This window comes from Suricata suricatta, chromosome 2 (genome assembly GCF_006229205.1).
Source record: "Suricata suricatta isolate VVHF042 chromosome 2, meerkat_22Aug2017_6uvM2_HiC, whole genome shotgun sequence".
Lineage (NCBI taxonomy): Eukaryota > Metazoa > Chordata > Mammalia > Carnivora > Herpestidae > Suricata > Suricata suricatta.
The window spans coordinates 55,771,755-55,798,180 of NC_043701.1; the positions used below are offsets into that span (position 1 = coordinate 55,771,755).

Sequence of the window (26,426 nt, forward strand, 5' to 3'; positions counted from 1 at the left end):
AATAGAAATGAACACAGAAGCCTCATACTCTTCGTGGCTCGGAATTCCAGGTGCACCCTTGTCTTTGGCATAAATATTCTCCATACCATGGGCACAAGGCTTCATCGTGAAGCAGGGATTTACTGATGGAACCTCACTTCCTATTTCCAATTAATTATTTGCACCCAGTATCTGAAGCCTACTGTCAAGTAGTCTCTCACTTGAATAACAGATCTTGGCATTGGGGCTCTCAAGATTTTTAAAATATCTCTTTACCTTAAATTGTTAAAATTTCCAGGTAAATGACATAAGCACAGATGTATGTGTTGAGGTGGTTAAATCCAGCAGTTATTTTTTTTTAAGTGTATTTATTTTGAGAGAGAGAGAGAAAGAGCAAGAGCATGAGTTGGGAAGGGGCAGAGAGAAGGAGAAAGAATCCCAAGTAGGCTCTGGACTGTCAGCACAGAGCCTGATGTGAGGTTCCATCCCATGATCCATGAGATCATGACCTGAGCTGAAATCTAGAGTCGGACACTTAATTGACTCAGTCACCCAGGCATCTCTAAATCCAGCAGTTCTTTCTTGAGAGACAGAGACAGAGTATGAACAGGAGAGAGGCAGAGATAGAGGAAGCAGGCTGCAGGTTTGGAGCTAACAGCACAGACCCTGATGGAAGCTCAAACTCACCAACTGTGACATCATGACCTGAGCCGAAGTTTGGACGCTTAACCAACCGAGCCACCCGGGTGCCCCTTAAAACCAGCAGTTCTAATAGAATCTCTTGTATGTACTTGATGGTCCTTTTTCTGTGCACCTGGTGGGTATCATGGTTCAGATCCAAAAGTTCTTCCACCGAAGATGTCATGGTTGATAGGACTCTACATTATTAGAAAGCCTTACACCTGGACGAACAAATGCACGTCGCCCAGGGTTTTTCTAGATACAGTTGGTTAGCTCACAGGACTCAGGGCTGTGCCAATTCACCCCACACAATTATTGTGGTCCAGTATCTTTCTCTTTTGCTGTGCATTTTCTTTTTGGAAAAGAACACTGTCTTGCCATTGGTAATTCATTAAGTTCCGAAAAATAAGGTCTGTTAGAATGAATGGAAAGTTGGCGGAATGTCAGAGAAATCAGACTTTGAAATTTTTGTCAAACCTCTCCCATTTTTTTCCTTTCTCATGGCAATGGAGTTTTGAAATAAAACCCAGAATAACCATGCCCTTGAATTTACTTTTGGAGAAGAGAAAGCCTGTTCCATTTTACTAAGGTCAGGTCAAGTCGCTCCTTTATCTGCTGGGTTAGGAGAGGTGAGGTGGGGTGCTCCTGAGGGTGTCACATAGCTGACACACCCTGGCTGCAGAATAGCTCCATCCCTGTGGGGTCCTGGGCAGTCACTCCACAAGGAGGCTGTGAAAGCTGGGTGACTTTGGCCTTAACCAGCCTAGAACTGTAGGAGTAATAGCAGCAGCAAGGACGGTGTTGGTTGTCAGGGTCAGGGTTTCCTGAGAACTTACCTCGGGACAGGTGCCAGGCTAACAGCCTTAGGCATTCTTTCTCATTAACCTTTAAACAGGGGCACCTGGGTGGCTCAGGCAGTTGAGCGTCAGGCTCAGGTCATGATCTCACAGTTCATGGGTTTGAGCCCCGTGTCAGGCTCTGTGCTGACAGCTCAGAGCCTGGAGCCTGCTTTTGATTCTGTGTCTCCCTCTCTCTCTGCCCCTTCTCTGCTCACACTGTGTGTCTCTCTCTCTCAAAAATAAACATTAAAAAAATAATAAAAAACCAGTTAAACAGTACAGCATTTCTTCATTTCCATCTAGGCCTAAAGAGCTTGCAGCAAAGTAGACTTTTAAAGATCTGGTCACTTGGGGAACCTGGTGGCTCAGTTCGTTGAGCGTTGACTTAAGCTCAGGTCATGAACTCACAGTTCGTGGGTTCAAGTCCCACGTTGGGCTCTGTGCTGACAGCTCAACTTCGGATTCTATATTTCTCTCTCTCTGCCTCTCCCCTGCTCACGCTCTGCCTCTCTTGGTCTCTCAAAAATAAATAAACGTTAAAGAAAAAAAATTAAAGATCTGGTCACTCAGTACCAAATCTGTCTCCAGTCTTGTAACATTGACCCACCAGGGAGAGAAACAGGGGAGGGGAGTGAGTCAGGAGGGCCCTTGGACCTGCCCGGATTGGCCTGCCCACAGGGAAAGAGAGAGCTTTCACAGATAAAGGTAACTATTCGAAGAGGCAGCCTGTTGTCTTAGAGGAGGAAAGGAGGAAAGGACAGTGTTCATTTGCTGTGCTGCCACACACAGGAGGGGAAGCTCTCTAGAAAACAGGGCCCCATTCAACGTTCCAGAATCTTCCCACTGAGAAGACCTCTGTGCCTCTCCATCTGCCATCCGGTTAGGAAAAGAACTGCAGCCGGATGTCTGAACTTCTGCACTAGGGAGCCAGAATGGTTTTCTCATCAAAATGGTATCTCTGTGGGGCTTTGTGAAGGGAAGAGGCAACATATTAGTTCTTTTAGTAATTAGTCCTTATATTTACATTTATAGTACATTACAAGTACATTAACTATATATACATTATAGCTCTATTATATATAATCTATTTGCAAATAACACATAAGTTATATACTAAAATATGTAATTATATATTACGTTAGTAACTCTAAAAACTGCATACTGTTAATTTTTTTAAATGGTTCTACTTTTTTCTCACAAACTATATAGTGATTGGGTAGTGATTGAAGGGAAGAAAGATGATTTCTCATATTAATTACACATTGGAAAAAGAAGCATACCTTTGTATGGAGTATTTGGGGTCCATTAGGACAACAAAAGAAGCTGGTAAAAAGATGCCTTCATGGAACTGAAATATTCAAAATCAGTGACAGGTTATTTAGAAACTGGTTGAATCAACTGCCACTTGGATCCAGCTTCCTGTCTTTCCCACTGGTTCTTTGTCTTCTGCCCTTGTTTGTAAAGTGTTACAGACATGCATCAATCAGGCTTCTTTTATCTAAGAGTTGGGGCACTAAGTAGACTTACGCTATGGATGTGGGCATTTAACTCTAGGGGTTTATTTGAACCAATAGTGTTTGTTAAGAATTCTTTTTAATAACAGCGCATTGGGGCACCTGGGTGGCTTACTCAGTTGAGCGTTCGGCTTTGGCTCAGGTCATGATCTCGCGGTATATGGGTTTGAGTCCCGTGTCGGGCTCTGTACTGACAGCTCAGAGACTGGAGCCTATCTTCGGATTCTGTGTCTCCCTCTGTCTCTGACCCTCCCCTGCTCAAACTGTCTCTCTCTCTCTCTCTCTGTCTCTCTCTCTCTCTCTCAAAAATAAATAAAACATAAAAAAAAAATAACAGCACATTGCTCGTTGTGGTTACTTGAACAGACTTTGTTATTTATTATTATTATTATTATTTGAATATAGTTGACACCCGATGTTACATTAGTTTCAGGTGCACAATGTTGTGTTTGGCCAACTCTGTGTGTGTTGCTGTGCTCCCCACCTGTGTGGTTACCCTCCGGCACCATACATGCCATTATAGTACCATTGACCATATTCCCTGTATTGTACCTTCTGAGTGGCCTTTCTTTTAAAAATTCTTTGACTATTTTCCTGACCTGGAAGTCTCAATCTGTTAAAATAGCATTATATTTATAGTACAGAATGGAGGTAAATTTTGTCAAATTATTAGCAGGGCCTTTCCTCCCCCAGAATTAACATACAGAAGCCTGTCCTCTGTAGTTTACTTTGAATTTACACCAATGTGTCAACTACATGCAGGAGTAAATATGTTACTACCTGTGGTATTTTTATGCATCAATAATTTGTAAATTTTGAAAGATACACATATATATCTGATTATCTGAATGTAATGGAAATGGTTGAAACCACTGTGGAAAACTTTGATATATTTGGCACACATAAATAAATGTGTCTCCTTTTTAAAAAAAAAAACTGGTAACAGGACATAAACAGAAAAGTACATAAGATATACACATATAGCTCAATGAAGTATAATGAGTTATCACCAAGTAAGAACCTCTGACCACTAACCAAATCTAGAAATAGAACCCTGGCACCCTGGAAACCCACACGCCCAATGGTAAACATTAGCCTGACTATCCTAACATTAACATTTAGATCTGTTAATGAACTTTATATAAATGGAGTCATACAGTTTATTATATACCCTTTTTGTACCAGACTTCTTCTATTCAACATTGTGAGATTTTCCATATTGTGGATCGGTCGTTTTTCATAGCCGTTCCCCATTTTGTTGTATGAATTAATTACCCATTGTACTACTTTTTTTTGTTTGTTTTAAGATTTTATTTCTTTAAGTAATGTCTACACCCAGTGTGGGGCTCAAACTCAAAACCCCGAGATCAAGAGTCGCACGCTCCACTGACTGAGCCAGCTAGGCGCCCCACCCATTCTGGTGTTGATGGATATTTGGGTGTTTCCAATTTTAACATGAACAACTGCTCTGAATGGTCTAGTGCCTTGTGGCACACGTGCACACATTACCATTGTGGATGCACCAGGGAAAGGAATGGTGGATCATAGGGTGTGCATCCTTTCGAGGACGTAATGCCCAACTGTTTTCCAAAGAGGTTGGACCGGCCTATGCGCACATTGTTTGATAGTCCCTGTGCCCCAGATCTCCATCAGCACTTGCCACCGTCCCGCCTTTTAATTTTAGCCATTCTGTGGCTGTTTACTGATAATTCATGATGGCTTTACTCTGCTCTGCCCTTATTGATGATGTTTACGTACATTCTATTAAGTGATACTAGAGCAACCTTTTAATATTGAGGGAGAAAGTATCATTTCAAATTTGAGTATTTAAAAAGTGTGTAATGCCTTAAAGAATGCTGGTACTAAACATGTTAAAATACTGACATTGGTTAGATCCAGATAGCTTGGACATAGGGAGTAACTTAAAATTGTTTTTTAATGTTTATTTATATTTGAGAGGAAGAGAGAGGGGGAGAGAGCACTAGTGGGGTAGTTGAGGAAGGGCAGACAGAAAGGGAGACAGAGAATCCAAAGTAGGCTCCAGGTTCTGAGCCCTCAGCACAGAACTCGATGCGGGGCTCGAACCTACAAACCAAAAAGTCGTGACCTTACCCCAAGCTGGTTGCCTAACAGACTGAGCCACCCAGGCACTCCAGGGAGAAACTTTAAAAAATTTTTCTTCAATGTTTTTTATTTAGTTTTGAGAGACAGAGACAGCGTGAGCAGGGGAGGGTCAGAGAGAGAGGGAGATACAGAATCTGAAGCCGGGAGAAACTTCTTTAATGTTGATTTGAAATAATCTCAACCTTTCCATTTATGGATGTAAACTGCTTTTATACTCAGACATAAATAGAAAATAAAATATGAAAATCATTTGGAAAAATCCTTTGAAATAATGTTTTACCATTACTATTATTTCTCTGTCTTATTTGTTAAAGAAATTAGCCATAGCTCTTGAATTTTATATAATATTCAGCACCCTAGCATTAATGTGTACAACAAGCCATGTTCTCACTCTCAACTTCAGTTGCCACTTCTATTCAAATCAGATCTACATTTTGTCGTGCAGTTCACGTTCCATATTTTTTGTAAGCAGTATGCACCTGGAAGCTTCCTGTTGGTGCTTTCTGATTCCTCAGACAACACTCGCTCAGCCCTCGCTGGTTGGACACTCAGGTGTATCCTATGCTGTAAGCTCTTTGAAAGGAGGGACCTAATGACCATATATTATGTTTCCTGAAATTCCTCCAAGTGCTGAAATCATAATAGATTCTTAGTAAGTGGGTTTTCTGTGAAATGACTCTCAAATGAACATATCATTGAAAATCTTCATCTGCGTAGTTTTATGTGTAGTTTTTAAAAACTGAAGTCCAACATGGTAAGTTTGTAAAAGCCCGGAGTCAGTTACATATTCATGGGAAATTCTCCTTAGCTATGAAGATTGGGATCTGAAACAGAACCATCTTATCAGCTAGGGCTGTGGCAGCTATTTTTGTAATGCTTACTTATTTATTTTTGAGAGAAAGAGGGGGAGAGAGAATCCCAAGCAGGCTCCACACTGTCAGTGCAGAGCCCACCGTGAGGCTGAACCCATGAACTGTGAGATCATGACCTGAGCCAAAACCAAGAGTTGGATGCTTAACTAACTGAGCCATGCAGGCCTCCCTGGGGTGTGGCAGTTTCATGGAGGAGAAATTTACGCAGTGGTGGACAAGTTGAAAGGCCCCCAAAATGTTAGGAAAGCCTCTAGGACTAGCAGAAATTGGAAGCAGTTACCATCCCTAATCTGAAGGTACAGATGGAGGGAATAGTGATTGAGTGTGGCCAGAGCCTAGGATGGGAGCGATGCTTCCGGAGTTGCGGCCTGTGATTGGAATGCCCAGTAAAACTCCAGCCAGCAAGAACAAGTGAGGGGAATAAATACCTTGACTCTTGCCCCCAGCACCAGCTCCTGCCAGGGCATCTCATTAGTAGAATCCAGTGGGAAGTTCAGCCCATCGAGTGAGTCCATACAGACCAGCCTTCCTGGGCATGCCGTGTTTCCAGGAGAACGGCTGGCGGATAGAGTAATCCACACAACTGTCCATATACTTCAGGGTCACACGGTGCTCCTGGGACAGAGGTCACCTGGAAGCTCACCCCGGAGGGAGGAAAAGGTCAAGTCCAGGATTGTGAAAATTTCTGATGGCATCTAGCGTATTAGCTGTGGACACTTGTGTTATTTGTTTCCCTCACTGACTGGAAAGCTAATTTTTATTATAAAGTTTGATTTATTAAAATCGTGCTTATGAATAATTAATTAGTTGGTTAAAAATACATTATAAGGGATAACTCCCCTTTGTTCTCTGTTAGGCCACTTCTTGAATATGAAGATTATCTACTGGTTATAAAAAGCACAAAAGGAAACACAAAATAAACTTGTTGGGTAAAAAACCCCAACATTTCAGTCTTCTGGTAGTTGGAGGCCTCACACAAAAGTGCAAGAAGTATGTGTACATTTTCAGTGTCCCAAGCGATGTGAAAGCCATTGTAATAACCTAGCATATTAACCTGGTTTAATGCTCTCATAATAGTTAATGCAGGTGATTAAATACTGTTATTTTAATCTTGGCATTTCAGTAACCCACTAAGATAGATGAAAAGGCAGTAACAAATTAGATTATATAATGCTATTTCATTCTAACTAAGAAGTCCAGTTATTCTCTGCAATACGTATTTTTGTTTTTAAGTTTATCATAGTATTGCTATTAAAAATTTCTCTAATAAGAATCCTCTCTTCTTTTCATCATAATCATGACCTTGTACAAAACCTAATCCAAAGTCAAATTATCTTCACAAACACAACTTTATATTGCTTTATTGTCTTTTTGGGAGAACACCAGAATGATCCCCACCTTCATTGTTATCTGAAACTGCTCTTCGTCTGCCTGTTGGGCAATGTGGAAACCACACGACAGCCATTCACTGGGTCTTTGAGGCCTTTGAAGAATGGGAGGTGGTACAGGGGACGTCATCCCTGGGTGGGTGTGCCAGGCCTGGTTCACATGAGCCAACGTGAAGGGACAGTGAGACGTCACCTGGGCCCTGACAACCCTCTGTGGTTTGGGCCTCTGCTTCCCAGACAGTAGTTCATATGCTCCAGTTTGGAGGGTCTCAGCATACTTCTATGCTCTTTGGTGATGACATAAATAGCACAGAATCTCTGTTCTTGGAGCAGGTTCTTTTATTTTTTTTAATTTTTTGGTCTTTATTTTATTTTGAGAGACAGAGACAGAGAGTAGAGAGTGAGCAGGGGAGGAACAGATAGAGAATGAGACACAGAATTGGAAGCAGGCTCCAGGCTCTGAGCTGTCAGCACAGAGCCTGACGTGGGGCCTGGACTCACAGACCGGTGAGATTATGTCTGAGCCAAAATTGGATGCTTAACCGACTGAGCCACCCAGACGCCCCGACTTGGAGCAGGTTCTAAGTGTCAGTGCTCTTCCCAGAATGTTCGTTTGTTGTTTGGGCTTTTCTCTCCGTGGTTTTTGCCACCTTCAGGGACCAAGCCGCGTACAGCCCCAGAACAGGGAGACCAGAAACCAGAGAAATGCACGGCAAGCCAACAGTAATCTCTAAATCCGTCTGTGTATCTACTAAAAATATAAACCAAAAAGGAGATACCTGTATTTTCTTTTCCTGGTGGTACCGTAATCCTCAGTGCAGATTTTTAGCAAGCTTGGCAAATATTTACCAGGCCAAGTTTATGATAATTTGTGGAAGAATATATGTTATTTATGTGGCAGGTTTTGTGGGTGCCTCCTCCACACCTCCCGCCTTCTCTTCCTTCAACAGAATTCATCCCTCTGGTTGTCATCTTGAATGGTGCTCCATACAGCAGGGAGCACATCCACCTGTTACATTTAAAGAACTCAGCCTGCCTTCTCAGATTTGCTTTACAGTTTAGAACAAAATAACTGAAAGATGATCTCGCAGCCAAGAATTTGGAACAGCAGGGAAATTGGAAACGGGTGTCCAAAGGTCTTGCCATTTGGACACTTGTTTGCTGAGTTCGGAGTCACACGAGTTTTGTTGGATGATTCTGAGGACCACCAAGAACATCCGCGACCACCACTATTTACCAGGGTGCATTTTAGCGATTACTGAGTCCCTCCCAGGATGGAGCTGTTGTTCCGTGTTGTGCATAAGGGAACTCAACGTTCAGTGACAGAGTCGGTGACAGACTACATTCAAGTCCAGTGTTTTCAAAGCTCTTGCAATTAATTACTGAGCTCAGGGGCACTTGGGTGGCTTAGTCGGTTAAGCGTCCGACTTCAGCTCAGGTCATGATCTCACAGTCTGTGAGTTTGAGCCCCACGTCTGGCTGGCTCTGTGCTGACAGCTCAGAGCCTGGAGCCTGCTTCAGATTCTCTTTACCCTCTTTCTCTGCTCCTTCCCAGCTCATGCTCTGGCTCTCTTTCTCTCTCAAAAATAAATAAACATAAACATAAACAAATTACTGAGTTCATGCTTTAACTACCTTGTGTGGTTTTACTATTTTACTTGGAAATCTGAATAGGTGTTTCTAGGGCTCTGTGACATTGGGGAACAAAGCAGACAGGTATGCTTTGAAAAGAGGGTGCCAGTCTTTCAGTGCTTGAAAATCACGTCACATGTTATATTTGCCATCCCTAATATGTGTATGCATGTTTCTTTATGTGTATGTATATTAGGAGTAGAACAAATTAGTATAATATGTATGTACCTATGCATGCACTGAGCACTTATCAGATACCGGACTCAGTGCATGTGGATTTCCTTTGGTTAAGTTGCCAAGACCCCCTAGGGGGTAAGAATCTTCCCCATTTTACCGGTTAGGACTAAGAGAGGGTGGGCAGTGCATACGAAGTCACACAGCAGCTGTCCATCTGGGTTCCCTTCAGCTCCCGACCCCTTCCATGGTACCACTGCTCTGGTGGTCTGACTCATCTGATGGCCCCCTCACTGGGTTACCCTTATTGAGCATTTTCTTATTTGTATCCTGGGGATAGCTGGCCTTTGAATACTACTTAGTTTGTTGCTTTAGGGCAATTAAATAACTTGACAGCTTTCTTATTTGCATTCCTGTCTGAAGGCATGTCCTACCACCTTTTCAGAAATAGGTGACCTCGTATCTCCTCAGCATCATGTCTCTGGAAGGGACATGCATGAACATGACATTTACTGCAGTGTATGAAGGTTCCTGACTTCGCCTCCACGAGGAACAAGTCGTCCTTCTCTGCTATTGCTTCTTCCTGGTGTGCAGAGGGAGGTCAGGCCCCTGGCATCTTGCGGGGAGGCTGTGACCATGTCTTGATTGCTCACTCCTGCCTGCTTTTTACATTTCTCTTCAGTCTTCTGGTGGGTACGGGTCAAATGCAAGTGAGGGTGGGTGCAGAGGTCAGACTTCCCTGGACTTGCAGGAGGAGGAGAGCCTCGCCTGTCTCCTGGCTTCCTTGTTATATTGGGACCCATGACTGTCCCGGCGCCACCTCTGGAATTTCCATGTTGTTCTGGATGCTGAGTTTGTTTTCTGTTTTTGTTTTTGTTTTCTTCTATGCATGATTCTCAAAATGAAATGTAGGCCTCTAGGAATATTCTCACGACCCTGGTCAATTCTGGAATTCCAGAAAAGTTAAGGTTGCAATTTTTGTCTAAAAGGAAAAAATTGCCCCTGCCCCCACTGATTTTTAGTCCAAACTATTGAGACCAAGTATGTTGTGGATCACAAGCTGTCACCTGCTGGATTTCTTGAAATGTCTGCTTTTCTACCTCTCTTCTGTGTTGGTCTCTCATCATAAATCTACAGATAAGTTTGTATTTTGTAGGACTTACTTTTGAATCAGACTGGAAAGATTGATTTTCCTTTCCGGTAGAAAGGGAATTAATGAACTGGAGGCTCCTTCGTGATCTAAAGTAGCAACGTGTCTGAGGGGAACTTCGGATTTAACCAACGACACAGAGCCAACTTGTTGTGTCATAAAGAGCTAAAATAGGAGAGGCTTCTAGGTTGTGCTGATTTCTATTTAAGTGTAAGTAATTTTACTAATTTCTGAGTGGGTACAGAAAGCCTCAAGTTGTTTTGAAAAGAAATTGCTGTTTTCAGGTGGTGAATTCTCCCTCTGCCCACATGTAAATTTAGAAAACTCTGGATTTTTATTTTACTTCACCCAAAGTGGCATCTGAATAACAAATAAAAAGCCTCATTTTTTTTAGTTCAAAGTGAAGAAGAGTAAGAAAGAGCAAATGAGAATATCCCCCCCGACCATATTTCACCCTCTTTTATTTTCCACTGAGAGAAAATGCATTATCTGATCTTCGGTTTCATTTATTTCGTGCCTCGCTGTGCACTTGGTGGAGCTCACTTCTCCCAAGATTATGCTCTGACAGGGTGATGGGGCCCAGCACCCGGCCAGCCGTGCGCCTCTGCTCCAGGAGGCATGATGAAAAAATGTTTCTCCCCTCCCTTTCATCTTACGCCTAAAGCCACAGTGGCGAAAGAGGAATTTGCCCTTTTGAGTAGATCTGTCTCTATCACGACCTCTCGTTTTTATGGCCATCCCCTCAGTAAATGAGGAAGCAGAGAGCACAGGCGTTCAGCCTGCCGTAGACAGTCCACTGGATTATCCACACAAAACATTTTCTATTAGAGAAGAAACCCGGTGGTGAGGGGGGCAGATGCACAAACTGGCCTTTCTAGAAATTTCTGTTCCCTGGGGAAGGAATCCCCAGGAGCGATTCCAGCCATGGTGGCAGCAAGGTGTGTTTTAGAATTTATTTTCATGAGCTCATGATCACCAAGGCATGAGCTTGATCAACCCCATGCCTTTCCAGCTTTGTAGCTCCAGGTGGTACTTCTTCATTGCTGGACATGGCTGACCAGGGCGGCACTGGAAACCTGAGTGTCGGAGGAAGGGCTCCCTCAGTGCTGGCTCACAGAGAGGAGGAGTGGTCTTCCAGACAGAGAAGCCCAGATTTGTGAAACTGGTTTTGTTCACAGCTGCAAGATCCTTGCAGTGAACAGTCAAACATGGATATAGAGTGTCCCGTGTCACATTTTTTGCAGACGTTTGCAATTAGCACTCCTTGTTTTTGGACAACTCTGCTCTGTGCATGACCAGATGAATTTGCAAATCCTTTTTCTTTCTTTTTTAGTGCAACACCATGATGGGGAGAGGTAAGTCTGCAGTGGCGAAACTAATGTTCAGGTCACGTGGAACATATAATCACAGAACTGTGTTCAACTCAGGTGCCTGGTGTGTAGAATTTCTTGTCATAAGGAAAGCCAGAAACCAACCTTTATTTTTCTGTACTCAGAGTGACACAACATTTCTCAGAGGTTAATTTTTTCTTGCCCAAATAATTGTGTAGTAGCATTCTACCCGTGTTTGTCACCACGACTTTAAGGTAATGGGACTGGAAGCATACATGGCTGATATCTTTCCCCCCAAGACACTTTGAGTTCCCTTAAAATCTTTCTTCTTTTCCTTCACAGGCAGCCTGTGCCTGTGCAGAAGTTTGTCTCACCTGCACCTCTTGTGTCTGGTTTTCTCTTTACCCAGGCCTTCTGCCTTATCTAGTAGCCCAACATATTCAGACCTGCCCTTCATCAGGATCTCCCCGCACCGGAACCCTGCTGCAGCCTCGGAACCCCCCTTCAGCCCTCCGCACCCCTACATCAACCCCTACATGGACTACATCCGGTCTCTTCATAGCCCGTCCCTCTCCATGATCTCGGCAGCCCGGGGGCTCAGCCCCACAGATGGTAAGTCAGTCCCCGACCAGCACTGTCCCCCTGTCCCCCCCATCATGCCTCACCTGGAGCATGGTACAGAGCAGCTCTGATGTTAATTGAATGTTTCCCATGTACTAGATGCTGTGCTAAGTGCTTTCAGAGTGTGCTTTCACTTTAGCATTGGGACACCTCCATGGGCATGGGGGTACCATCTTTGTTTTCATGTGAGGAGAGCAATGGGCAGAGGAGCCGTGTAACACACAGCATGGCCCATTGGCTACTAGGTGGTGGAGATGGAACTCACAGCCAGCACTCAGGGACTCCAAAGACCTGGCTCCCATCCACTGTTCTGCTCTACAACTCCATGTGCGCACAGCATGCACGTGTAACCAGCCATTGTGCTTACCTTCCGATGTAGACTTTTCTATTCTGCACGTCTGAGAGGCATGCTTATGCAGATGTGTCTATTAGATCAGCCCATCTCCAATTGCACTGTGCACGCGGACCACCCAGGGATGATGATAAAATGTGATTCTGTGCGGGGTGGGTCTGGGGTTGGGATGAGGTTCTGCACACTGTAAGACTCCCAGGTACTGTCAGCACTGTTGGTCCGTGGACTGTACTCTGAGTAGCAAGTCTTAGAGAACATAATGGTCTAGATCTGTTACACGTGCCTTCCATTCTTGACTGTGCCCAGTGAAAACTGGAAGAGGGGTGTACAGGAAAAGAATCAGACTTTGACTTTAATTTTATTATACTTGATGCTCATTTTAAACTCTCAAGGGTCAAATTCTTGTTGGTTCTATTAGTTTCCCAATTAATTACTTCTCACAAGACTCTAATTGGAGCCGTGTATTCCGTAACTGTCAAATTATAAAACATTCTTTTGATTTCAGGAAGAGCCTTTCCCATAACATGTACACAGATACAAACTCCCTTGCCCACCATTTGCTGGAATCTAAATTAAGGTCCAGAATGGTGTGAGCCTTATTAATTAGAAATAACACGGTATGAGTTTTCTAGAGCAGCCCACAATCGTTGGTGCTTGTGTAGGAGCACATAGGAACACCACATAGTCCACCTCCCTGAGCAGTGGTGCAGACCTGCATGGTCCACGTCCTTCCTGCGGACCCCTTCCAGGGCTGGCTGTGCATGGTGGGAACAGGGGGGAGCCCCGGGAGGTTTCTCCCTGAATATCTCTTCAGTTGTTGTCCAGGAGCAGCTGTGGTCCAGCAATGGCTGTCGGCTCGTTTCTCTCCTTCCGATTCAGTGCAGTGGATAGAGTTGTAAGGGACCCAAGAAATAAGTTGTGCCATTTGGACAAGATTCACAGTCAATAAAATAAAATAAAACTTACTGTAAGAGAATCAGACCCAAGTTAAGTTCTTCTGTTTTGGATTCGGTTTTATAGTGGGGGAAAAAGGGGACTACTTGGGAGTTCATGGGAATGACAATGCAGGAGAACAGAGGGACAGAGGGCTGAGGGGGTCCAGCTCACAACAGACTTGGAATTATGCCAGGCTTGCAGAAATTTCGTTGGGCCAGTGGAAAGTGGAACCTCTAGTTAAAGCATCTTCTTAGCTGTTTCACATAGTATTCAATGATGAGTATGAATAAAACATTCTTTGAATTTTTTAAATGTGTATGTATTTTCAAGAGAGAGAGAGCAAGCAAGAGAGAGACAGAGCACAAACAGGGGAGGGGCAGAGAAAGGAGACACGGAATCTGAAGCAGGCTTCAGGCTCTGAGCTGTGAGCACAGAGCCCTACATAGGGCCCGAACCCATGCACGAACTGCAAGATCATGACCTGAGCCGAAGTCGGTCGCTCAATCGCATAAACCCCTCAGATGTCCCTGAATAAAACACTCTTTGACTGGTTGTTCTTCCTTCCTCCTCCTGCCTCTCAAGAGTCCAATTAATACTCCATCACATAAAGTCAAGTTACAGATGTTTTTCACATGTAGTCTGCGATGTTTTTTATATCTCTCTATATATTTTTATCACGAAAAAAGTATGAGGGCACAGATGCAAAACATACACAGACCTATTTCTAGAATCCTCATGCTTCTACCTAGTAATTGTAAAACGAACTTTTACTGATGGAATGCTGTGTGCTAAAGACTTTGCAAGCACTGCTCCCAACAGCCCCTTGCAGCCATAAGAGGAGGAGCAGGGATTTGCATCCAGCTCTTGGAAATTTTGAGACCACTCTCAGAACTGCTACAGTATCTCGCCACTTTGGCACGTAAATTGGCAGTGAGAAAGCACGATTATCCCACTCTTACTGAGCTGACTCTTGCCAGGAAATTGCCCCAGATTGATAGGTGTATTTCTTTTTTGATTTTGTAATGAAAAAAGAGGGGGAAGGGCTCTAAAATTACAGAACACAAAATTGCAGCTTATCAGCCCGTCATGTGTTATTAAAGCTCTGCCCTCCAGGTAGTGAGAGCTGACTCAGTCACCCCTGCCAGAAGCAGGGGAGTGCTCTGAGTGTGTCCGGAAAGATAGCACAGTGGTCTGAGCTGTCTACCGCTTTAAGAAATGTGAACCTACAGTGATCTCATGTAAGAAACAATTTAATTTGGGGGCGGAGTGGGAGGGGACACGTGAAGGGGAGTAGATGTATATTCTAATCATCTGGTTATTTCTTGAAACTAGCCTTAAATTTTTTTTGTAGTGTACTTTATTCTGTTTCTTCAGTTTTATTTTCAGTTTTTTCTATCCTTTTAGAAAATCGTTACTTAAAACCAACTTAGTTAACATCTAGTGTAATAAAAATAATGGCTTCGGGAGTAGAATTTAATGATTCATCACTTACACAGAACACCCAGTGCTCATCACAACGAGTGCCCTCCTTCCTGCCACTCACCCCGTTAGCTCTTCCCTCCACCCAACCCCCACTCAACTCCCAGTTTGTTCTCTATTTTTGAGTCCATTATGATTTGCCTCCTCTATCTAACTTATTTATTTATTTATTTATTTATTTATTTATTTATTTTTGGTTTATTTATTTTTGAGACAGAGAGAGACAGAGCATGAGTGGGGGATGGGCAGAGAGAGAAAGGGAGACACAGAATCTGAAACAGGCTCCAGGCTCTCAGCTGTCAGGACAGAACCTGATGCAGGGCTCGAACCCACAGACCGCGAGATCATGACCTGAGCCAAAGTCGGACAGTTAGCCGACTGAGCCACCCAGGCGCCCCATATCTTATTTTTCAAATAGAAGCTATCTGGCAGACTTCAGTGAAAACACAGTTGGAGCTCAAGAAGTTTTATAGAATGAGCCATAAAAGGAATCACTGATGTGGCCAACATGGCAGATGGACTTTGCCTCCAGAAAAGCTTCTTGTTGACCTTCTTCCATCTAGTCACCACGCTTTCCTTGTCTCCTCTTCTAGCCCCCCATGCCGGGGTCAGCCCAGCAGAATACTATCACCAGATGGCTCTGCTCACCGGCCAGCGCAGCCCCTATGCAGATATCATTCCCTCTGCGGCCACCGCCGGCGCTGGGGCCATCCACATGGAGTATCTTCACGCCATGGACAGTAAGTGATGGGGCTTTTTTGTGTAGTCGTCAGGCACTAGTCCATGATTATAGAGGAAGATGCAAAAATAAGGTGATTGTCTAACTTTTGAAACCAGAGAAGGGGAAAAACTATCTGGTGCTCTCCTTTCCTTGGTTTCCTAAGAAGGTTCTGCAGATTTGACCATCCTGGGACCCCTTGATACTACACTTGATCTTAGCCAAAAGGCCGAGAAGCAATCCTGGGACCCCTTGAGAGCTCGGGGATACAGATGAGCTGGAAGATTCAGCGATTGTAATTCGGCAGCTGGACAAAAAAAACTCTCCTGCCCTGATTGTCTTGATAACAAAATAAGGGAACATGTTTGATTACCTGGATGTGCTTTCACCCCGTTCACTCCTTGGTTTTCTGCACTTTATGCTTTAGAAAATGGATTTTTAAAAAAAAATCTGTACTTAGTTTTAAAATTTTTCCATGGATTTATTTTGCCTCATATGTTTTCCTTACATGAAAAATTATATTTCACAAAGACCTTTTATCTGGAAAAAATCAAAACTATTTCCAAACCAGGGCTATTTTTAGACATAACAGTAGAAGATAATGGTGTCATTTGATACTTTTTAAACAATTTTTTTGAAGTTTATTTTTGACAGAGAGAGAGACACAAAGCATGAGTGGGGAAGGGGCAGAGAGAGAAGGAGGCACAGAATCCAAAGTAGGCTCCAGGCTCTGAGCTGGACTTGACCCTGACGCAGGACTTGAACTCATGAGCTGCAAGATCATGACCTGAGCTGAAGTCGGACGCTTAACCAACTGAGCCACCAGGCACCCTGATGCTTTTTATATCACTTATTTTTGGATCTCTCAAGGCTCCTGATGTTTCTTTTGGGTCACTTATCTAGAAACGTAGACAAATGAGCCTATGAATATCATGGTTCAGAACATCCAAGAGTTCTTATTTATTCAGATTCCTTGAGTTCCATTTGCCAAGTGCCAGGAAGATGATGTGAAGCATCATTGGAGGTTCAGTGAAAGCCACAACCCTTTGAATATGACAACCATATGGCTTTGAGTTGGGTATTTGCTCTGGGTTTTGTTTGTTTTTACCAGTAGCAACGCTTTTTCATTTACGGTCTGTCCTGGTCTCTTCTGTGACAAAGGTATAAACATTGGTCAGCTCGCTAGCAGTGGTGAGTGATTCAGCCTTCGAGTTTGGAGTTAAGAGAAGGTGACTGGCTTACAGAGTAAGATCTACAACCTTAGCCTCCTTGCATTCACGAACCAACGCAGCTGTGTCACATAGGATCCTAACGTGCAGTGGTTTCCATTGGGGAGTTCGTTACCACACACAACGTAGAAGAAATGTGTTACATTTTCTGCAGGGATTTGGTTGTTGGCTTTGTAGAGTCAAGAGCTTACATTTCAGTCTCATCATAACCACATTTCAATTAGGGATTGTTGAAAAAAACAAGTTCAGTGTTATTATGCAAATTAGTTATTTAAAAATCTGCAAATAAAGAATTAAAATAGGGGAGAATCCTCGGAAGGTCAGCCCATATTACCTTCTATATTTGATGAGAATGTGTTTAGTCAGGCAATAGCGGTTTTTATCTAAATAAAGGATGAAGCTACCCTTTTACTTTGTAAAAACTAATTAAAGGATTTTTAATTTGCCTGAGTATATGGTAAATTGATTGTCATTAAGTAGGAATTTAGATGTCCTATCATTCATCACATAAAAAGAAACCTCCTTTTTCTTTGTCAGAATTTTTTATTAGAGCAGAGAACCAAAACAATTATCAGAAAGCCAGATAGGAGATATCTGTGTTGGAACAATAAGAATGCTCAGGCTGTATTTCAGAAGGAATCCATATAATCGATGAAGAACTAGGCCACTTCTCTTTCTCTTTCAGCTTTTTATGTAATTTATTTATTTATTTTGAGAGGAAGAGAGATAGGAAGGGGCAGAGGGAGAGAGAGAGAGAATCCCAAGCAAAGTCTGTGTGGAGCCCAATGCAGGGCTTGAATTCTCAAATTGTGAGCCAGAATCAAGAGTTGGACACTTAACTGACTGAGCCGTCCGGGTGCCCCTCTTTCAGCTGTTTTTAAAATGTTCACCTTGTTGTTTAGCTCTTCCCAATGACAGAGGATTCCAAATCACTGTTCCAAGATGCTGACTTTCTCTGTTTGCTTGGTTATTAGAGGATTAAGAAGAATATACTGAAGGGTTGGAAAGTGCTTAAAATACTATCTTCCTTCTAAAAAACTGGAAATAGCATTTAGTTAAACACGACATAAGAAGAGTGCCCAGCCTTTCACTCGAAGGAGACTTTTCCAGTGGAGAAGCAAAAGCGATCATAAATTAAATTCCTACATTGGATGTGCACCTGCAGCGGCTGAGCCTCGCCGGGACCTCGCTGGGCACTGTGATCCTTTGTGAAGCAGATCTTCAGGACTCTTCAGATGGGAGAAACCATAAGAAACTGGTTTTAGATGAGCACTTGACTTTTTCATATGTCAGCAACGGGCATAGCTGGGTGTCAGCCTCTTGCAGGGTAGAGTATTTATATGTTGCATGTTTGAATGAGCAAGTCTTTTTTATGGCTCTAATTCTGCTTTTTCGGATTAATGACCTTAAAAGATAGGAAAGCAAGTAATCCCTATAAAGAACATTCTAGAGTTGAGGGCTCCTGAAAACCACATTATTGGTATTGGTGGAAACTGACTTATATAAGAGCCCATCTTGGCGGGCACAGGCATGGGCAATGTGAAGGCTTCCATAGCAGAAATGAAGCAAGGCCTCTGGGCTCTCTTTGGAAGATATAAGGGGGTATTAGGCCTTTGTTGCTTTATAGCATCAGATGGCCACCTTATCTAATCAGTGATTTAAAAAATTAGAGGTGTTCCAGGTATGATCTCTGTTTAGAATTTCCTGTTACTCTTAACTCTGCCAGTGATAACTGAGACCCATTGAGAAGGGTTATTGCTGAGGATTATATGAAGTGGACAGTAAGTCTGGTTCATTCTCAGAGTCATTTGGAAGTGCAAAGTGTTTCTTCATCGAACACTATGATGAAGTTAGCCTCTCCTAGTGAGTAAATGTGAAACATTTATGTGGAAGGCAGATGCTATAGTAAAAGTAAGGTGCTGATTTAAACACTAAATGATGTGTACATAGTTGGGCTAGCTATATTTTCTACTAGCGTGGCCTAAATCAGGCTGGTATTGAAATCAGTCTAAATGAAGAAACCCAATTTTGAATGCATCTGAATGAAAAATTTGACTAGGTACCATATTCATCTTCTGCATTGGCTTTCCAGTTATTTACATGGTTAACACATACTTTTTAAAAAATTTTGAATGTTTATTTATTCTTGAGAGAGAGACAGACAGAGCATGAGTGAAGGAGGGGCAGAGAGAGATGGAGACACAGAATCTAAAGCAGGCTCCAGGCTCGGAGCTGTCAGCACAGAGCCTGACACAGGGCTGGAACCCATGAACCATGAGATCAAGACCTCAACTGAAGTCAGACACTTAAACAGCTGACCCACCCAGGCACTCCTGTCATTTATTTTTTAACTATCAAGTATATCTCTTTACTCTGTAATGTTATCTATAGAGTCTTTCATATTCTTCTATTTAATTTCATTAAATTTCTTGAAGCATGTTGGATTGTTAACCTTGTGTCAAGGTCCATGATGAAGAAAATACTACCATTGAATTTCCCAGAGACTCAAGTGCCTTGATTTTTTTCTATTAAGGCTTACCTTCTACTTCAGTGTTCTGAGTAACACTAAACTGCAGTCTCTACATATGCAGGTGTACCCATACTATGAAATAGAAACACTCCATTATTACTCGAAGCTAATCATGTTTGAATTGCTTCTTATGGTGTGGGAATATGTTCTCATTCTTTCATTAAACTTTAGTTTGATGACTCTGTAATGTAAATGTGACCTTAGAAAAAGCAGGAGTGTGGGCCTCTGGGACACATTGATACTAGTCCCTGAAATTCAGACCTCCAGTATCTACCAAATTGAAGGCAAATGGGCATTTAATTTTTAGCTCTTTAGATAAAAGGCATTGTCTCAAGTTGGCATGCGTTTAAGTATGAGTTACTGACCTTCGGATTAGAACTTCATTGGAGGAATCTTAATAAAGAGTGAGATTCCTAATAACAAATGCTTTATTATCCCTAATAAGAAAAGCTTTATTCTCCCTGACTGGAAAAGCAAGGTCCAGAGAATTAAAATAGATTCATCAAATCTCATTATAATGTTTGCATGGTTTCCCCTCCCCCCTAAAAAGTCTTTTTTTTCTAGGTTTGGAAAACCTGCGAACAAACCGCATCCAGAGGTTTGTAATGTTTATTGAGACCCATGCCTTTGGTGCAGGGGACTGAGGCAGGGTTCCTTGGTGTAGGCAGAGGGGAGTGGGGACAGATGATTCCTCGTCTTGGGGGGCTGCCCTGTGTCTTGCAGGCTGTTCAATTGCATTCTTGGCCTCTACACCCTACATATGAGTAGCACCCCACAAACTGTGATACCAAAATGTTTCCAGATGTTGTGACATGTCCCCTGGGGGAATGGTTGCCCCCGAGTGAGAACCATTAATTTAGGATAATGTATTTATCAGTTGTTTTAGTAAAGCTCTAAGTATACATGGGTCAGATAACTACAGAAATCCTGGGAAAATGAGGGCCTAACTAAGCTGGACTTTTAATCTGAAGATGCTTTAATTCATTTTCTCCTTCGGCTCATTGCCTTAAAATGGTTGTATGTTGGGATGGGGGGGGTGTTGTGTGACTGTGGGAACCACTGTCTTCGTCGCTTGTGGTGAATTAATGATAGGAATATCTAAGCAGCCGTCAGATTCATAAATCACTAGAAATGAGAGGGATTACACATAAAAGTCTTTCCCTTTTGTTTAGCAATTTATCATTTTGCCTGCACATTAATAAACAGAGCTCCCGCGAGGTAAGCCCTGGAAGATAAATATTTCTCCCTAATTTCCTCAATTGTAGCCAGTAGATCACAAGTGGGTGGAGAGGTGCTCATCACCGCAAGTTGCCAGCTTCCTACCCTTCGCTTCTTCCACCCAGACGAGTAGCGATAAATGTGTGCTGAGCACAACCGCAGGTAATGGGGCTCCGTTTTGTTTATATAACAGGCACCAGATTCCCCAGCCCCAGGCTGTCAGCCAGGCCGAGCCGAAAGCGTACACTGTCCATATCGCCGCTGTCCGATCACAGCTTTGACCTTCAGACTATGATAAGGACATCTCCCAACTCTTTGGTCACGATTCTCAACAATTCCCGCAGCAGCTCTTCAGCAAGTGGCTCGTATGGTCACTTGTCTGCTAGTGCAATCAGGTACGTATTTCCCCCCAGATCCGTTACGTGTTTTCTTTATTAAAGGGTCAGCGCTCAGCAGCCCCGCATTTGCAGGACCGACAGCCTCTGAGGACCAATACAGTCTCATGACACTGAACCTGACCCTAGATGCCAGTCAGATGTTACTGCAGTGAGTGGATTTTAGAGCCAGTTTGGGGGCAAGTAATATTTTTTGGCAGACTTTAGTGAGGAGCCCACACGTAGATACAGACTTAGTTACGATAGAATCCGCTGTGCAGAGGCCGTGATCACAGCAAGTCTTTCATCCAAGCCCCTCTTACTAACTCGGGTTCTCTAGAGAGAAAACCAGCTGCGTGCCGGGTAGTCTGACACATGGAGGAACAGGAGCAGAAATCAGAAGTCCCAGCGTGGCGTCATTCGTGGCTGTTCACTACAGGGAGAAGGGTACAAAGAAAGGTGTCAGCAGGGTTTTAATCTAATGGGAAAGGAATGTGATGACATTGGAAGACATACCTGGCCGAGGAAATGGGGCAAACAAAGATTTCCCTCTTTTCCTATTAAGTATTTTTAGCTTAATTTGAAAGATCTCTGTTTGTCACCCTCCTTTGCCGTACACTGGGAACATTTTGACACTTCCTTTGGTGGCGCATTGTGTCTGTACTTGTACATGAAGGGACAAACACAGTCTTCTGTAAACATGCTTACTATAAAATACTTCTCACTGCTAATGATCAAACTTGGGCTGATGTCCATAAGTAAGGAATAAAAAGTAAGCCAAGCGATGAATTGTACGTGTGTTTATACTGCTTCTATCAGCTAATCACTTAGTGGCTTGAACTCTGCTGGTTCCCAAATGGTTATTTCAGGCCTAGAATTAGATCATGTTCTCGTTGATTCATTATGCCACCCTGACTATCAACTTGAGTTATCCTTTCCCCTAGGTTTTCCTCCCATAATTTAAGAAGTCAATGACTAGAAATCTTTTTGAACTGGAGTTTTGCAAACCACGGATGTTTCCTTGCTTTGAGAAGTATATATCAAAGTTTTTTTTTCAGTTGCTTTGAATAATTGAGGATTTGTTTATTGGTGTGTTTCTACGAATGGACAGCAGCTTTTAATTCTTAGTGTTCTGTGATGGATACACACATGAGGGAAGCCCCAACCGTCTGGAAACAAAAGGGTTAGCAGTAGTAACATCAAATTAGCAAATGATGAATACCATTGTTTTTTTCAACAAGATTCTCAATTACAGCTTTAATTCTTTGCTTGTTCAAGATCAGTAAGTAATGCTCCTTGGCACACAAGTTAATGTTTAAATATTGTAAATCCCCATGTTGACATGATGTCATTTTCTTCTGCTTTTCTTTGTTCTTTTCATATTCTCATTGAAGTGTGGAAAAATGGAGCAGAAAGCAAGTAACTCTGCTTGTATGATAGTCAGTCCATAGAGAGAGGTCCTGGGCGTCTTCAGGATTACCTACAACAAAGGTCCCGGATGTAAGTTTGGAATTGGGCGCGTCTGTAGTCAGATTGCATGTTTGCTCACCAGCTCTGCAAACTTTCCTTGCCTGTCGGCTCTTTGAATTCAGTGTTCACACATGTAAGGTACAGACAAGACACCCCTATGTAGGAAAGAACACATTTTATGAAGACTGGCATGGATGAACCGCAGCCTGGCTCTTCCTGCACTCCTGGCAAATACTCGCAGCGTCCTAGACTGCCAGTGACCGTATGTCGGTCTGCTGAAATTCTGTAACTAGTGTGTGGCTTGACTAGAGGTCATCTCATTAAAGTGGGAGAGATACGGCTTGCCAGGGTATTTACAAATGATACTCACATAGAATCACATGTAAGCATTTCTTATTCTTACTTCTTTTTAAGTTTTTCTCCTTCTGGCTCTCTGCCCAGCTGGCCTGACTTTTTCCAGCATCTAAGAGCCTCAGATTAGAATGCGGTGCATTGACGGTCACAGTGTTGCCTTTCTTTAGTCTTACCCCCGCCCCCATCTTCTCTGGCTTCTTGGTCTGCTCACCTCTGCCCAGGTCATCTAATTCCAGGATCCTGACTTGGCTTGCTCATTTCCCCCTGCCTCCGAGGAGCGGCCACAGACCCTGCCATTCTCATTGGAGCTGGAAGAGGAGGTTTGCATTTGACCCCGGCCACCATGTACTGTTCTTCCTCGCCTTTGGATCCTTTCCGTTCTGGCTTCTCTCTGGCCCCCTGACCTCTCATTCTTTAGTAGACAGCCCATGTGTGTTAGGATCAGACGAAGCTTTTAATGCATGGAAGGTAAAGCAGTTAACCCAGGACGCAAGCAGCGTGCCATAGAACACCATAATTAGAATCATTCTTGTCAGCATCATTTGCCTGTCCTTTAGCGGGAGTGATGTTAGTGCTCTGCTTGCCCTGTTCTGTTTGAATTCGTGCACTAAAAAATGACTTGGGAAATAATCGATACATGGTAGGATCAGGGGATGGCAGGGAAAGAGAGGAATCATGAGCATAGAAAAGCTAGAAAGGATAGCAAACTTTGTCCAGAGGGTGAGACACAGGAGCCAGTGTGGACTTAGTATGCATGTAACCTCTGCTGTGGTTGGTGCAAGGCACTCATTGTTTTCACATCATGGTGATTTTGGAAAGCATACTCTCTCTTCCTCTTGTTTTATGCATCAGCGTGGTGGATCTTTGTAAGAGAAAATTGGAGAAGGTCACATGCCAATACTCCAATTCCCTGCTTTTTTTTTTTAATGTTTATTTATTTTTGAGACAGAGACAGAGTGTGAGCAGGGGAGGGACAGAGAGAGAAAGAGACACAGAATCTGAAGCAGGCTGCAGGCTCTGAGCTGTCAGCACAGAGCCCAACGCAGGGCTCAAACTCATGAACTTTGAGATCCTGACCTGAGCCAAAGTCTGACGTTTAACCCCCTGAGCCACCAGGCGCCCCATCCAATTCCCTGCTTTTTAACTGATCCCAAACGCATTTGGCTTTTGCACTGTTTTCGATACCTAACCTGCTTCTGACATCAGCAGTGCACAGAGTTATGTTGTTGGTTAAATTCTAAAGAGGACGATGTTCAGTTTTCTAACAAACACCGTAACAATCTTCTTCACCTGGTGGTCCAATCTAGATGTTATTCTCCAAGAGGCTGTTAACAGCTTTGCCACTATTTGAAACTCCCGTGTTTGCTGGCTCATCCATAACTTTGCTGTTTGCATCCCGTCTGCTGGAATGCAAGTGCCAGAGGGCTGTGTGTCTTGCTCATGGCTGTGCACTGCCCCCCACGACCCCTGTGCCTTGTCACTTTGACACCACTCAGTGGATATTTCTTGAGTGAATAAATGAAGGAACTCTTTAGTAAATAATTAGAATTCTTATTACAACATTTATTAAAGGAACTTCCTATGTGGTAGATGAATAATTCTGATTTTCAGAATGTTACAGTCTTTATGAAGAGTATATTATATGTCCATAGGTTGATAGCTATAGAGAGATAGAGGGATGAATACAAAATAAAGGGATAAAAAAGCAAATGTCTCTCTTTGTGTCTGGTTCTTGTGTTTAAATATTTCTTAATATTTTAGAGTGCTGGGCGCCTGGGTGGCTCAGTTGGTTAAACATCTGGCTTTGGCTCAGGTCATGATCTCACAGTTTGTGGGTTCGAGCCCCGAGTTGGGCTCTGTGCTGACAGCTCAGAGCCTGGAGCCTGCTTCGGAGCCTGTGCTTCCCTCTCTGTCTGCCCCTCCCCCATTCATGTTCTGTTTCTCTCTCTGTCTCAAAAATAAAATAAAAACTATTTAAAAAAATTTAAAAAAATATTTTAGAGTGCTATAAAAATACCAAAGAAAGCATGTGTTGGGGTGCCTGGGTAGCTCAGTTGGTTAAGCGTCTAAGTCTTGACTTTGGCTCAGGTCATAATCTCACAGTTCACTGAATGGAGCCCCATGTCGAGCTCTGTGCTAACAGGAGAGAGCCTGCTTAGGATTCTGTTTCCCTTTCTCTCTGCCCCTCCCTAACTCATTCTCTCTCTTTCTCTCTGTCTCTCTCTCTCTCTCAAAATAAATAAACATTTGGAAAAAGAAAAAAAGAAAGCCAAGTATTTATTCACAAAAGTCCCTTGGCATATTTAAACACAATACTGGATTATAATGTGTCGCTTTTCAAACATCATGTCCAAATGTCCGCCATAAGTCTTTTTCTTATATATATCATGACTAAAATGATCATTCAGAAAACGTCACACACTTAGAAAGGTTGTGAAATATTTGATTATCTCACGAAGTTTTAAATTGTCCATCCCCCTGAAGATTCCCATCTAAACCTAGATGATTCCCATTTTATCAAAGACAACCTACAACCTCCGCTCTGTGTGGTTACGGCAGATGTTATAAATACCCAGTTAATGGCACATAGTAGAAATACCTCTGCTGTTATCCTCCCCTTGAGATTGAGCCGCTGTCGGAAGAGAGGGCTTTCCAGTGACCCTCCTCTCCCCGGTGTCCTCTGGCAAACATAAACGAATGATGAGGAACCCACTTATTTCCAATCCACTTGTTACAGCATTCCAGCTTTGACTGTAATGGCTAAAACAAAGATGGGTGTGTGTCCTTCGTGGTTTGGCTTCTGGCGTGGCCAGGACAGACGTCTCCCTGGAGGTGGAGTCAGGTGCTGATCACTGCAGCGCCACCAGTGGTTACCAGCACTGTGGGCTCTGGCTGGGGACAGGACAGCCTCTGTGTTCCTGTCCTGTAGCAGAATGCCTATTGTCTCTTCTGAAAGTGGTGACAAACGTCTCTCCCAGTGACAGCGAAAGTCATGAGTACTAATGGAGAAAGGTCTTTTTTATTTACTGCCATAGGTGGCCATTGGGTTTATATAGCAATTCATTTAATCAGTTAGTCATTCACTCCCCCAGAGATTTAGCTGCATATTCAACTCTGTGCTGTCACTGAGGTGGGCATGGGGGCTACAAAAATGGGTGAGAGGCATGACCCCGGCCCTCACGGAACTTGTCAAGGGAAGAAGCCTCCGATCGGGTATGAAAGAATGAGTGGGGCAGATGCAACCCTGGGATGGGAAGAGCTTGGCTGTTGAGGACTGTCAGCAGCTCAGGGCGCCAGATGGCAGTAAGCGGGGAGGGTGGAAGCAGGCAAGGGCCAGGCTGTTCACAGTCCTGGGCCCCTAATCCAGGAATAACAGGAAGTCTTCGAAGCTCCCAAGGAGGCTGCATTGTGTTAGGGTCCACAGTCTTGATGCTCAGGGAGGCTAGTGGTCTGGATCAGAG

The 26,426-nt window shown here is 43.3% G+C and overlaps 1 protein-coding gene and 1 pseudogene across 1 annotated transcript in view; one reads left to right on the forward strand and one right to left on the reverse strand.

Moving 5' to 3' along the window:
• The window catches only part of GLI3 (GLI family zinc finger 3), a 266,246-nt gene that overhangs the window by 161,777 nt on the left and 78,043 nt on the right, over positions 1 to 26,426 (forward strand). The window contains exons 4-6 of the mRNA XM_029926644.1: positions 12,094 to 12,296; positions 15,666 to 15,812; positions 20,961 to 21,162. Of these exons, the coding sequence (XP_029782504.1) occupies positions 12,094 to 12,296; positions 15,666 to 15,812; positions 20,961 to 21,162 (552 nt within the window). The remainder of the gene's footprint in view (positions 1 to 12,093; positions 12,297 to 15,665; positions 15,813 to 20,960; positions 21,163 to 26,426) is intronic.
• Positions 15,955 to 16,031, reverse strand: LOC115286067 (annotated as a pseudogene).